This window comes from Bidens hawaiensis, unplaced genomic scaffold (genome assembly GCF_021521415.1).
Source record: "Bidens hawaiensis isolate Kalapana, Puna unplaced genomic scaffold, B.hawaiensis_p1.1 tig00011072_1, whole genome shotgun sequence".
Lineage (NCBI taxonomy): Eukaryota > Viridiplantae > Streptophyta > Magnoliopsida > Asterales > Asteraceae > Bidens > Bidens hawaiensis.
Window position 1 is genome coordinate 215,038 of NW_027491852.1, and position 15,381 is coordinate 230,418.

Sequence of the window (15,381 nt, forward strand, 5' to 3'; positions counted from 1 at the left end):
CGACTTGAGCAAATTCCGGAGCAAATCGCGATTTAGATAACTATGATCCGGTTTGAGTTAGTTTTTTTTTTGTTAATTTAATATTTTGTTAAGGCAAACTATCTTGAATTATTTTGTAACCCCCACCTGCCACCAGGTCAATATATATATGATATATCTATCTACATACACATACACATACACATACACATACACATACACATACACCCCAAGTTCACCAACCAAAGTAAGAACACAACCACTACTGGAGTCAACAAACAATGGCTGTTGAATTATTGGAGACTCTGAAAGAAGCCATCACCGCCTACACCGGACTCTCACCCAACACCTTCTTCACCGTCATCGCCGCCGGCATCGCCGTCTACTACATCGTCTCCGTCTTGTTCGGCGGGTCCTCCGACCACCATCGCCCACGCTCCTTCGAGGAGGATGTGCAGCCCCTCCCGCCGCCGGTCCAGCTGGGCGAGATTTCCGAGGAGGAGTTGAAAGCCTACGACGGCAACGATCCTCAAAAGCCACTCCTTATGGCCATCAAAAGCCAGATCTATGATGTCTCACAAAGCAGGTATATTGGTTATGTTACTTTTGTTATTAATTACTACTAGGTATGCTTCACCTTTTGCTTGGGGAAAAGTAACCCACGAGTATGAAATTGGATGGCTTTTTGTGGAATTTTATTCACTGTTATGTTCTTGATGGCTGTGTTAATACGAGTACAGATGGTTTATTGACTCTCAGTGCATATGCTTTGACTTGGTAGATTCAAAATTAATAAAATTGGGGTTTTCAAAAGATGGATAACAACACAATTTATTTGTGTCAAACTAATACATCCAAGTCCTGTAGAGTATTACGTAAAATTACACCAAGCTCGTTAAAGCTTATGGCCCTAAACAATCTTCCTATACAAAGCTCGGGCTCAGGCTTGATGACTAAACGGGCTCAATTTGAGGCTCGTTTCGAGCTTTTTTATAGATCCAATTTTGCCATTTCGGGTAGCTCGCAAGCGGCTCGGCTTAATTGCACCCTTATTTTGTTCTAGATATTTTTTTTTCAGTTTAGTTTCATTAGGTTCATACATGAGTAGCTTTTCATATTGTAGTGTCACAATTGGTACTGTTTGTGGCTATTATTTCATGATAATTTCTGAATTATTAAGAATCGTTATGTTGAAATACTTGTTTGTGTATGTACACAAGGAGGAATTTTAGGTCACACCTACCATATTTCTTGATCATACATTTTGGACATATTTTCACCTAACTTGTTTTGGAGTGTTGCGATTCTTGTGATTTACCGAGTTTACCTAAACTTCATGCATTATTATTTTGTATGTTTGTTTAGAGTAGTGCTTGTTATCGTTTCACTATTTATATGCTATTTTTTCTCATAAGGTTACCATATTTGTTATTTCCAGGATGTTTTACGGGCCAGGTGGGCCATACGCACTGTTTGCAGGAAAAGATGCTAGCAGGGCACTTGCAAAAATGTCATTTGAAGAAAAAGATTTGAATGGTGATCTGACTGGTCTTGGTGCATTTGAGCTTGATGCATTGCAAGATTGGGAATACAAGTTCATGAGCAAGTATGTCAAGGTTGGAACCATTAAGAAGCCTGAAGGTGCACCCGAGGCATCAACTGTAGCGGAACCCACTGAGCCGTCTGCAGCCGAAGCCACCGAGTCAACTGCAGCAGAACCCACTGAGCCATCTGCGGCCGCTCATGTTGCGGAGCCCACAGAAGATAAAGAGGAAAAGCTAGAAAGTGCAACCACGGAGGAGGTTAAGAAAGATGAATAGAAGTTTATGGGGGTTTGGTGGCCATGGCTGTGAAATTTATATCTTGTGGGGGAGTTATGACTCTTATAGTTAAGCATAAATCAATGACTGATAATCGTACTTAATTTAATTATTATGGTATCTGAGTAATGTGGATTTTATGAGGAATTATGGCCTTAACATGCTGGACTTGTTGGGGTGATTCATTAGTTATGCAGCCAGTAGTCTAGGGTGGTTATAATGGTGTAGTTGCATATTTGACATTTAAACCATACAAACTTACTCTAGAATTTAGAGTAGCTAGTAATGTAGGTTAAGGGTGTGGAGTGTACGCTTGATCAATATTGTTTGGATTATAGGTATCATAAGGTATCCAAGGGGGCTTTGGATTTGCATGGGTAGTGAATATATGGAATATAGTGGTTAGTAGGAAGTGATGTAATTGAGCTGTTTTAACATAGGGCAGTGGTAACTATGTTATTGTTGAGCAACTCTTCGCTAATATAACTGCATTAGTTACACGCAAGTTTTAACTTACGGCAGTGGTAACTATGTTATTGTTGAGCAACTCTCCGCTAATGTAACTGCATAAGTTACACGCAAGCCGTCATATTTTTAAATGAAAGAAAATGTTTTTTTCCATAGTAAATGTTCTATGTGAAATTGAGAAATTGAATTATGAAATTAACCGTCATATTTTTAAATGAAAGAAAATGTTTTTTCCGAAGGTGTAAATGTTCTATGTGAAATTGAATTATGAAATTCGTTTTTGTTGAAAAGCAATATTTTCGGATCCGGCCCGGATATTGACCAGGGCGTCTTATTGGGTCAAAGATCGGACCGACTCGGGAGGGCGGATCGATGTTTGATCCGGATGACATCATAATTAATTTAAATATATTTAATTTTTATATATTAAAGAAAACAATTTACACTGAGTATCAAATACATTATAATCTAAAAATCTAAAATCATACGTTACAATCTTAGTCACAAAATATTAATATGTAATTTTTTTTAAAGTACACATGTAACATGTTTAACCAAAGCTTTTGTATAAGAAATTAAAATTTAAAAAACAAGAAAATAAAACAACTACACACATTAAAATAAGTTTCGGATTACCTTTAATGAAATTACAATTTACAGGGTAGAGTGTAACTTAGTAAAAATACAATACTTATTAACCTAAATAATGCTCAGGAAACGTTTCTGCACATCCATCCTTTTCACCTCTCAACTTTAAACCCTAATTACACACACAGCCGTCGCACATCCTTTCCTCCTCTTAACTTATAGAATCATGAAAATTTGTCCAACATCTTTGCCATATCTTCATAACAATTAATTATGCAAGTCCGAAATTCTCCGAATTGCCGGAAAATAGAATGATTATCGCCGGTATATGGACCGAAGTGAGGTGGAACGAAGCAGAGAGATGCGAAAGAATGATGCTTTTGAATTTTCTTTAAAAAAAAAAAGCATTTTACCGGTTGAACCGGCGGTTCACCGGCTCCGGTCCGGCTGCCAACCGCAAAACCTAGTCGGGTTTTTAGAAAACGGGTTAATGCTGTGAACCGGACCAACATGTCAACCGGGTCGCGGTCGAACCGGCCGGTCCGGGCCGGGTTTCAAAACATTGTTGAAAAGACCTGATGATATACTTATGTAGAATTGTAGACATAAAACATGGGAAGTAACCACAACAATTACATTGGTTATATTATATCCGTGAGAACATCTGTATTGAAAACCATTAATTCTACTAATCAGTTGCAACTGACCGATGGTGCTACTAACGATTAATTTTTGTTGATCTTAGTTACCACTGAAGGCATTAAGTTGTCATTAATCGTCATTCACTTTTGAAAATTATATCCAGTGCAACTTATAATAGATCATGACGATCCAATGCAATTTTCAATGCAACCCCTGTCATGAACTGTGTTCGTTGAATCTCTTTGGGGCCAGTCATTGAACCCCGCTAAGGGAGCAGTGTCCCCTTGAAACGTTTCATGATTTAGGGGTTTCGCCCCTAAGAACTCTAGGGTAACTTTGGTATGCAAAGATGCAGGCTGTTGGAACCCTTAGTGAATCGTGTGTTTATGAATGTGATAGTGAGTATGAGAGTTCGATGATTCGTTTTAGATATGAATGGCCATGCACATATAGGAATAATATTTATAAACACATTAAACATGTCCCTTCACACAATTGGTCGACCTACATATATAGGATCTCCGGGGAATCTTCCTCTGGACCTTCTGCTCTTTGACCCAGTCTTTTACCCGCTGGTTTCTTCCCTTCCTCTCTAACTCTGGCAGGAGGTTAGCTATTATCCACCGGTTTTTCCTCTCCTCCTGGAGTACGTATGTCTCATACCTTTCTTATAGCTATGTCAACAGCGACTTATCCTCTTTTGACCTCGGCTCTTGTCCTAGCGTGTGTTGGATACCATTGGGCTTGGGCTTGCTCCGTGGGCCTACCGACCCAATCGCGGCTTAGTGGGTCATAAGAGCCCAATTCTGGTGTAGGCTCTTCAAGTCCCTCAGTATATTATCCTTGTTATTTATGACAAGGATAATGGACTTAGTCCATGCCCGAGCTCGCCTTTCTCTCTTCGTATGTTTGTTCTCTGATGGGTTGTTCCTTGAAGGTTATGTCGGTTAGATCCATATTCACCCGGGCTTGGCCCAATACGCTTTCTGGCCTAATCTTGATCCACTATGTGGGCGGTAAAATGTGTGGTGTAAATTGAACCTACACGTTTTCTCACGCCGTCATTATGTTCTGATTAACCCATCCCATCGCCATTATTTCTTACTCGTTCACTCCTCTTTCTCGCACCCACATAATCTTCCGGTGATCTTTCCTCTTCCTGTCGACCTTTATTTCTCCGTTTTCCAGCCAGGTTAGTGTTAAATTGCATCTTTGTTTTATTTCTTTCCTTCCAACCATGAGTTGCGAGGGTTTTTCCACGATAACGTCTGTCCTTACTAAAAAAATGCTCACTTTGTGTTCACAATACCATATTCTGATGTCATCATCTCCAATCTTACCCAAACCTAATGAAACGGCTATCAGCCCATCCCAACCTTATAACCCTGTACGCTAAAAACCTAAACCTAGAGTGTGCTAATATCCGTTATCCTCTTACTGACTTTCTAACAGCTCTGCTGAAACATCATCGGTTAGTGTTTTCGCAGGTTCACCTGTTGGGTTTTTTCCGAGTGACACATTTCGAAATCGCTTTCCGAGCGATGGGGGGTTTGCTATTGTACCACTGTTCCGGCGATCATACCTTCTGAAGGCTAATGGTGATTAGTTAACCTTTGAACGCCGGTCAGCTGAGAAGCATTCGCCTTGTTATTCGAAGATGCCTACTGGTTTCTACCCATGAGATTGGAAAAACAGCTTTTTCTTTGTTTCACCTAACTTTGCACCCGGCCTCCACCGTCACCGTCTTTTATCATCTCCTATTAATGATCTAGCCCCTTGTACTCCTACAAGTCAAGATGTTTGTACCGGTTGCTTATTAATAACAAGACAGAAGCCATGACCTACCCTAAGCCTATGCTGTATATGGCAGGGTTAAGTCAGATATGATCAAACCCGTCTACCCGGCCAACCGTACTCAAGGGTGCCGAGGTCATCTGTCATCGTTTATTTCCTTGTCTTAGCTTTTTGTCATATGTTTTAGGTTATTAACATTGGGTATTGCCTTATGCAGAGATGAGTTTGAAAGAAATCCTCCAGAAGGGCTCCATGAAAGCAGTCGAGTTTGTTAGACTTCCTGTGTCTCCGGTGACCAGTTCAGAAACGGATCAAGCTTCATTGTATCAGTCTGCTCTGGATTCCCTTACCCGCGTGGAAGATACTCCCAAGCGCAAGAACCCTCTTTCGGATATGTTTGATGCTTCCATGAAGAACCGGTTGCGAAGCTCCAAGCGCCCCTACCTTGGTCAATCGTCTTCATCTCATCCCGTTACCCGGTCTTCCGTCGAGGTTGTTGACTTGGACTCTGAATTTGCATTTCCCGTGGTTACACTAATTTAAAGTCATCGGGGGGGGGGGGGTCAGCTCTCCCACATCAGTTCAGGCTGACCCCAAATGGAAACAGCCTGAAGTATCCAATTCGCCTCCCCAAGACCCCCTTCCTTCAAAACCCGAAGTATCTCCAACTGGCACAGTGTTCGTCCTGAAGTGGAAGCTGGACGTGGGATCTTCCTTGTATACCCCTCAACAAGCACATGATTTTCTTACGGAGGTTGTTCCTCCTTGGATTATGATCACATCCAGTCTTTGAGTGTGGATGACTTGGTGGGCGAGTTTGGAACACACCTTTATCGTGTTATGGCTTTGGGTGCCCCGTCACGTCAAGCAGCCATTGACGCAGATCGTATTTTACGTCAGAACCAAGAGGATATTGCGAACCTGAAACACACGATTGAGAAGGACAAGAAGATCCAGGACTTGAGGAAAAAGTCGTTTTGGCTGAGGAAAGTGATATGGAAACGTTTGGCCTGGAGGCTAATCTAAAAGCTTCCCAAGATCAAATTTTTCAATTATCAACTGACCTTTCTGCGGCCCGAGAACGAGTGGCTGAACTAGAGACTCGATGTGTTGCTGCTCAGGCTACCCAGGAAAAATTCCTGAGGTTAGTGTTTTCCTATTCATTTTCGTTTACTTACCAAAAAGGGTTTTGCCTCGTGATCCGCCTGATTACTTGTGGTTGTGTTATTAGTTGGAAGCTACTTTCAAACAAGAAAAAGAGGCACATGAAGGCTTGAAGCGTGAGGTTGATGAAATCCGAGTTCAAAAGGATCAGCTAATTAAGTACCTTTGTCAAAAATGTGAGAAGTTGCAGCAGGAATGTGATGGTGATAAGGCCGATCGGGCCTGGATGGCGACATAGGGGTTTAAACTGGTGTATGAGAGGACCCGGTCATGCCGGGAGACCTGTCTGGTTTGAGATGTCTTGAACCGGGATGTTTTTGCCTTGAGGTTTCAGCATTGTTTGAAAGTAGGTTACGATTACAATGCCCAAGGAGTCCCCATCCTTGAGGTACCTTCTTTCTCGGAGACTGTTGAGGTTGAAGTTGAAGAAGCCTTCACGGCTTATAATACTCACGAGCCCCTGATCCTGCAACATCTTTCTACTACTCCTGAGGTATCTGTGAATGAGAAAAAGCCATTATATTCTGTGGTTTATCCTCCTTCTCCTTACCCGAAGGCATGGGGTCACGATGAAGCGTGTGGTGTTGTTGTCTTTTGTGAACTATCTTTTGAACTTTTAATCTTTGTATGGTTGTTTGGGATGTTGAACCGGTATGGGTTTGAATCTGTATAATTATGTTGTGACTTCAGGGCCAAATAGATGTTATGTTATGATCATGTTATGCTTTAATCGTGTATGTTTACGATTTTTTTTCTGGGGGGGGGGGGTCTGTTGACCTCATTAGTTGTTTTGGTTAACCCGGTAACCTATCGACAAGGCCTTCCCCATGTCTTTTGTGACATGGCGGTATAAAGCTAGTAGTGGGTATGGGCCCATTAAAAATTTTCTCTTGGAGAGAAGACAGTTTTGGGTCGTTTGGACCACTTACAGCAATTCTTTTGATCATTTGCGATGAGTTGTTTTGTTATGGTGCATGAACACATTTGTTTTTTTTAGTACAAAACTCCTTATCATTGAATTCTTGTTGCATTACACATATGAATTACAAAAAGAAAACTAATCAAGATCGATTGTCGTGTGTAAATGCCCTCTCGGAGAGGTTATTGGTAAATCCTTACGTTCCGTCTAGGAAACACGTTGCTTTTGGTAACAAAATGTCTCGTTTTTGTCTGACGTGTGTACACTTTAACTTTCCCCTCGAATGGGCCTAAGCATAATACTTCCTTAGTTTCATCAAGTTCCAAGTCCTGGGGACTTCTTCCCCTTAATAAAATGCCAATTTGTAAGAACCTTTCTCTCTGGCCCATATGACTTGGAAGGGCCCTTCCCATCGGGGTCCCAGCTTTCCTTGGCCTTCTTGTCTACTTGCCTCATTTTCTCGGAGGACCAAATCCCCCACCTTGAACTTGACTTCCCTCACCCTCGAGTTATAGTATTTTTCCATCTTTTTCTTGTATTCGATTTCTCGTCTGGCTGCCATCTCTCTTCTTTCCTCCGCAAGGTCCAAGTTTAGCCTGAGATCTTTCTCGTTTTCTATCTCGGTCAGTTGCGTTCGGCTAGTCAGCAACCCTATCTCAACGGGTATATTGGCTTTTGTCCCGTAGGTAAGGCTGAAAGGTGCTTCTCCATGGCTGACTTAATTTGGGCATGGTCCGGTGGGCACACAAGACATGTGGTAACTTATCCACCCACGAGTTTTGTTACCTACCCAGTCGACTATTTATACCTTCCACGATGCTTCGTTTTGCTCTTTCCATCTGCCCGTTGGCCTGGGGATGGGCGAAGAATGTGAAGGTTTGCTTGACTTTCAACTGGCCGCACCATTCCCGAAAGAGGCCACCCGCAAACTGTTTCCCGTTATCACTTACATAGAGTGAGAAGGCCCGAAACGGCACACGATGTTTTCCTAGAAAAACCTTTTCACTTGTTGCCCCGTGATGGTGGCTAGAGGTTTTGTTTCTACCAATTTGGTGAACTAATTAATAGCCACCACTAGAAACTTAGCTTTCCCCGATCCCTCGGGAAAGGGGCCCACTATATCAATTCACCACTTTTGAAACGGCCAGGATGAGTTGAATGGCACTAGGTTGAGCTTCGGTTGACGAGTGACATGGGTGTAGGTCTGGCAACTTTCAACCTTCTGTATTTCCTTGAGGGCGCTCAGAAACATGACTGGCCAGTAGTAGCCAGCTCTCATGGCTCGGGCTGCTACCATCTTTTCCCCCATGTGCATCCCGCATATCCCCTCGTGGATCTCTCGTATGACATATTTGGCTTCCATGTAGTCTATGCACTTAAGTAATGGCCCCAAATAGGACCTCATGTATAAAGCTCCATCGTTGATCTCATATTAGAGAGCTCAGATCCTCAGTCTGCGCGCTTCCTATCTATTTTCAAGCATGACCCCCTCTTGTAGGTATAGAAAGATCGGGGTCATCCAATTTGGCTCGAGAGTCTCTATGCTAGCTACGGTATCCTACATTATCGACGGTTGCTTGATAGTTTCCACCTTGACGTCTTTGGCCAAATGATCAAAAGCCACATATGCTAATTTGCTCAAGGCATCGGCCTTCTTATTGAGCCCCCGAGAGATGTGTATGACCTCAAACTCTTAGAATCCTTGTCGTAACTCCCTTGTTTTCTTAAGATATTCCACCATTTTGGGGTCTTTGGCCTCGTAATATCCTTTTACCTGGTTAGCTACCAACAACGAATCTACATGAGCATTGATATGCCATGCCTTAATCTTCCTTGCCATCCTCAGCCCTACTAACAAAGCCTCATATTCGGCTTCATTATTGGTGATGGGGAAGTCCAGTAGCACCGCGTATGTTAATTCGATGCCTTCAGGGCTGATGAGAATGAGTCCCGCCCCACTTCCATTTTCATTTGAAGCCTCTTCTGTGTAAAGGTTCCAGAGGGGTTCTTCCTGACTTTTCAGTACCTCGGTCTAAACACCTCCAGTTAGCTTTTCTTGAGGTGAAGGTTCCTCACTTTCTGGTGAGGTTGTCTCGGTAATGAAATCAGCCATCGCCTGTCACACCCCGACCAAAGGCGGCGGAACATGCCGGGATGCAACGATTGCTCATAAGCGCATGACACTATTTAAGCGACCATATTTAACAAACTCATTTCATTTCACAACATCGAAAATGTCACATAACAAGGTTCATAAGTCAAATACAACAACATATAACAAAATATAGCAAATCAAATATTGTTCATTTTTGCTAATATCCTAGAAGTATTTGTGACGTTTTCTTCTCCAACTCCATAATCAACCTAGATGCAAACCTGTAACATTTTATAAAATAAAGTTTATCAACACAAAGGTTGGTGAGCAATTCATAGATTTTGAACAATATATATATAATAAGAAAAACCACAATCTTGTATACAAAACAACAAATAAATAGCAATAATTTGGATAATATGAGGTCGCTAATAAGAATACATTAGTTGCACCGTCTATAAGAGAATACCAAATAGATTCGGATTTCATGAGGTCGTTAATAAGAATACATTAACGGCACCTTGCTATAAGAGAATACCATATAGTTCACAGATTTATGATTCAACCCTCCAAAAGCGGTAAACACATAAGCACGTAATCATGTAAGCATATAACACCAAATCGAGCATTTATTTAAGTAAAGTATACAATAAGGTTTGTGGTTTAAGACTCAAGTATAAAGCATTTAATTTGAATAAATATGAAATGTCACCCCAAAACAAAAGATAGAAAACGTGGGATGAATGTACTCACGTTCAAGTAATAAATTTGAAGGGTTGGTAATTTGAAGATTTACCAAAACGACAGGTTTAACGTATGAAGCCTAAATAAAAGAAAGTCTTGGATTTAGAAAGGTTGTCTTGAAGATCTTTAAATAAAATAATTGTTGCAAAAAGTAAACAATTAAAGTTCAAGATTTAAAATGTAACTATTTAAGAATTTATAATAATAACCCTTTAAAAATGTAAGTTTGCTCGAAACCGGGTTAAAGTATCTAACCTTAATATTTACTTAACCAATGTTAAGTAATAAGGTGGGAAAAATGCTAAAATGCAAGTTCCATTGGGATAAAGATACTAAAACAGGTCTTTAACGAGTGTTCGGTTTGTTGGTTCGGGTCTTGACAAATGGTCAAACTCAAAGTCAACTTTCCAAAATATTAATTGTTATGAGGTAACCCATTATAATTAGGGGTGCAATCTTGACCCAAACCCTTTCAGATAAGTCAATTTGAATTGTTTTAAAAGTTAAATGAGTTGGTTTGGGTAAAAGGTTTTAAATAGATGGGTCAAAATGAGTCATTTGAAATTTCATCCTTTTATTTTCGGGTCAAAATGGGTCGACAAGATCAAAGAAATGGGTCGATGTGGGTTAGTATCCTAAGGAAATGTGACAAGTTTCGGATCAGAACGGGTTTTCGTACAAGACAGTTTCGGCACGAAACGGGTTTCACATCGGAACGGGTTCGGTTCGGGTTTCAAGTCAACACGAGTTTTCACCCGTGACGTGTTGGGTTTTGGTTTCTTTTGTTTCTTTCTGGTCGATCCCGGACTCGTTTTTGTTCGTTTTTTCAGTATTGTTTTTGTTCGGTTTGAATTCTTTTAGTTTCGTTTTGATTGATTTTTTCGATTTTGATTGATGTGGTCCGGTTTTGGCTTTTTGTTTCTTTGTTTCATTTTCGTCGATTCTTTCGGTTTCGGTTCGATTCTAGATGGGGTTTTTTTTCATGGAACGATGACAACGTATGAAACATTTTAGTGTTTTTACTTTTTTTGTTTATGATTTATATTTTGAGTTATAATTTCTTTATTATTATTTTTGAATATTTTTTTGAGGGTTTGATCTTAATAGAAAACCTCTCAAAAAAATAATTAAAAAAATCATAACTTAAAATATAAGTAAAAAACGAAAAATCTAAAAAAACTAAAATGGTTCCGCCGTTATTCTCGTTCAGAAAAAAAAAAAAAAAACTACTCAAAACCCGGTTTGACCCTAACCTATTTTGACCCAAACCAAAATAACCCTTTTTTTAATTGACTCGTTTTGACCCAAACTCATTTTGACTCATACTCGTTTTGACCCATGACTCATTTCGATCCATGACTCGTTCGACCCAACCCAACCCATTTGCCACCTCTAATTATAATATAATAATACTTAACCAAGTATGTAGATCAATTGTTTTAGAACTAACAACGTACGTCAAGCGAGTGTTCAGTTTTGTCTGTCCAAACTTTGTTATGAGATCAAGTTAGATCCAACATTTCCAAGTACTTAAGAAAATAATTAAAATCAGCATGTAAACTATTTATAAAGAAACATACAAGTCATGATAGCTAAAAACACACTTGTGTGTCTTAAGCGAGTAAAAATCGGGTCGGTTCGGTTTCCATCTCACAACAAGTTCATAGATGGATTCCACATACCCATATATCATAGATCTTGTATAATAATGTACAAATGAAAATATTTAAGTTTTACAACTAAAAAGTCAACAACAAGTCTTTTAACAAAAGTTCGGTTTGGTTCGGTTTCCGTCTCACAATGAGTTCTTAGATGGTCTCCACATACCCAAGACTTGTAAATGTGACTAACAACTAAAATGAGTAGAAGTTAAGCATAAATAATATGTACAAAAAAGTTATGTGAGTGTATATATATCGAGAAAACGAAGTCCTCCATGAAGCCTTGCCTTACGAGGTCCGAAACTTAACCAATCGGAGTCGGAGAAGTAACTACCAAAGGTAACAAGGGGTGTGTATTATATATATGTTGTACCACCATATTCAAGTATTAATAAGATTATATAAGCTAATTAGAATGAAAGATTAAACTCGGTTTGACATTTGGAAGTCAAACCTTCAAGAATACTAAGAAAATAACAACCTTGAATCTATGGAGTTTGAGAGAGAATTTGGAGATGTAGCAAGAGTAAAATGAAGAAGATGGGTGTGTATATTAGGGCGAGCAAATTAACCGCTATAACCGCACACCGAACCATAACCGATATAATCGAACCGATTTTAACCAATAACCGATTTAACCAATGGGTTGGTTTAATGAATTTTTGAAAACCGCCAAATGTGGGTCGGTTTTTGTTAATTTTAATTCCAAACCCGCAAAAACCGAACCGCCCCATTTATGTAACTATTAATCGAAAAATAAGGGTTTGGAAATTAGAATTAATGCATGAGCAGGATATTTTTACACTTTTACACTAATTGCCGTTAGTTCGTCACAGAAAAAAGTTCTCCACACCTATTAGGATTTAGGACAATAATAATATTGGTGATATTGGTTACCATATTCAATCTAATGTTCCGTAATTGTCTATCTAAATTTCCATTCAAATTTTCATTTCAATTATTTAATATGTTAATTGGATATGTATATTCCATAAATTGCAGTAAAAAAAGAACATATATTTGAATTCCACAATACAATTAGCGGTTATTCAGTTTTCACAATCATACGGAAGGATTGTTTAATTTAACCACGGTTAACCGACCCATAACCGACTCGTTATAACCGTTAAAAATGATTAACCGAAACAGCCAGGATGGATCGGTTATGGTTATGGTTATCTATTAACCGCTATACCGGTTATAGTTATGGGTTTGGCCAAAAACCGCCCCAAACCGATCCATGCACACCCCTAGTGTATATATAGGGAAGGAGTGAAGGGTTGGGTATAAAGATTCTTTTATGGTTTGCATGAAAATGGGTATGTTTAAATGGTCAAACAATGCATAATATAAAAATACAATATTTTATATATTTTAAATGACAAAATCCAATATTTTATATATTTGAAATGTTCGGGTTACAAACGGGTCGGGTTTACATAACAAAAGTGACCCGAAATTGACGAATGTCACATCAACTATCCCTTGAACGCTGACCGGGGTTTATACTCAATAGTATGATCTCCCTGCTCTATCGCCCACTTAGCTAGTCTGCCCGATACCTCGGGCTTCATACGGGCTTGATAGAAGGGTTTATCGGTTAGGACACGTATCACGTGGGCTTGGAAATACCTTATTAATTTCCTTGCTGTGTAAATGAGAGATAGCACCAGTTTCTCAATGGGAGAATACCTCTCCTCGGGACCCTTCAACGTGAGGCTAACGAAGTATATAGGTATCTGAGCGTCTCCTCTTTCAACCATGAGTGAGCTGATAGTTCGGTCAATGTGCGAAATGTAAAGGACTAGTACCTCCCCCGGGTATGGAGCTGCGATTGTGGGGAGTTCGCACAGTTGAACTTTCATTCCTGGAAGGCTTTGTCAGCTTCCGTATCCCATCAAAACTTGTTCTTCTTCGTGCTCCCTCTCAGAACCGCCATAAACGGAAGGGTTCTTTCTGCGATTTTGGAGAGAAAAAGGTTGAGAGCGACCAATCTCCCATTCAGCCTGTGCACCTCTTTGATATTCCATGGAGGGTCCATCTGAAGTAAAGCCTCCACCTTCTCGGGGTTAGTCTTGATCCCTTCCTTAGTGACTAGTACTCCTAGAAACTTTCCCTCATCAACCCCGAATGAACACTTGTCGGGGTTAAGTTTCATGTTGGCTCTCCTCAGTGTGTTGAAGGTTTCTCTGATGTCTTCTAGCATTTTATCTTTGTTGGTGCTTTTGATAACCAAATCATTTACATATATTTCTGCATTCCTTCCCTTTTTTGATCGAACAGTCAATTCATGAAGCGTTGATACGTTGTCCTAGCGTTCTTCAGGCTAAAAGGCATCTCGGTGTAACAAAAAGTCCCCTCGCTGGTATAGAACACTGTTTTTTCCACGTCTGTGGGGTCCATTTGGATCTGGTGGTACCCTTTATATGAATCTAAAAATCATCTAAGAGGAAATTGGGAGAGGGACTCTATCTTCTTTTCTACCTCGGGCAGGGGATACGAATCTTTTGGACATGCTTTATTTAAATCTTTAAAATCAACACACATGCACCAACTGTTGTCGGATTTCGCAATCATGACAGGATTTGATATCCATCGAGGATATTTTACTTCTCGTACGATTCCCACTTGCAATAGTTTCCAGGTTTCCTCCAGTACTGCCTGACTCTTCTGGGGGGGCCAGACTTTTCTTCTTTTGTTTGATTGGTTCCATCCAATGGAATTTTTTGAGGCTGTGTTGCACCATGCTCCGAGGGACTCCGGTCATGTCTTCATGTTTCCATGAGAACACATTGGTGTTACAAAGCAATACTTCCTTCAGACCGGCCTTCCCTTTGTTGGACAATTGGGTCCCGATTCTCACAGTCTAGTCCGGGTGTTCTCCATTGAGAACCCATCCTTCCACCCCTTTTTTTGCCTTGGTTCCCCTTCCGATGCTAGCTATTATTTCTGTAGAGGAGCGGACTGTGGCTATCCCTTTTGGAGTGGGGAACCTCATGTATCCGTGAACCGTGGATGCAACGGCTCGAAGTGCCTTCATTCCCGGTCTGCCTAGTATGATGTTGTATTTCGAGGGTGCTCATACCACAGAGAAACGGAGGTAAACTGTTTGGGATTTTTCTTCGTCTATCAGAGTTAGGGGAAGGGTTAGGGAGCCTACAGGTTCCACCACCTCCCTTGAGAACCCCATTAAAGGGCATACGTCTTCTTCCAGCCTGTTCTGAATCTCTCTTTGAAGACTTGCGAAATAGTGTTCGTAATACCCCGCTTCCCTTGTCTATTGGACTCGAGCTACACGATGTCCCGCCATGCTCGCCGAAATGTTCAGGGGCATTTCCCTGGCTTCCTCGTCTTCCAAACATGGGAAAGATATTGATGCTTTCATCCATGACGAGTTTGCCGACAGGGATCCACTCTCCTCATCTTGGAGGTCCTTCCCAGGTCTTCTCCTCCATCATCTCTCCTTCGTATCATGTCTACAAAGTGTTTGTCCTCATCTTCCTCTTT

General features: G+C 40.5%; 1 protein-coding gene across 1 annotated transcript; it reads left to right on the forward strand.

The window, feature by feature from the left end:
- The first annotated feature begins 253 nt into the window (after positions 1 to 253).
- On the forward strand, positions 254 to 1,946 carry LOC143536932 (membrane steroid-binding protein 1-like). Its single transcript, XM_077030811.1, has 2 exons — positions 254 to 565; positions 1,418 to 1,946. Exons 1-2 carry the CDS (start codon positions 261 to 263, stop codon positions 1,797 to 1,799), a joined length of 687 nt encoding a protein of 228 aa, XP_076886926.1. The 5' UTR covers positions 254 to 260; the 3' UTR covers positions 1,800 to 1,946.
- The last annotated feature ends 13,435 nt before the right edge of the window (positions 1,947 to 15,381 follow it).

Bases quoted from the DNA above. Each gene is read 5' to 3' on its own strand.
- LOC143536932 (XM_077030811.1), top strand. From the start codon at position 261: ATGGCTGTTGAATTATTGGAGACTCTGAAAGAAGCCATCACCGCCTAC. The intron at 566-1,417 runs GTATATTGGTTA...TGTTATTTCCAG, and splicing joins TATGATGTCTCACAAAGCAG to GATGTTTTACGGGCCAGGTG.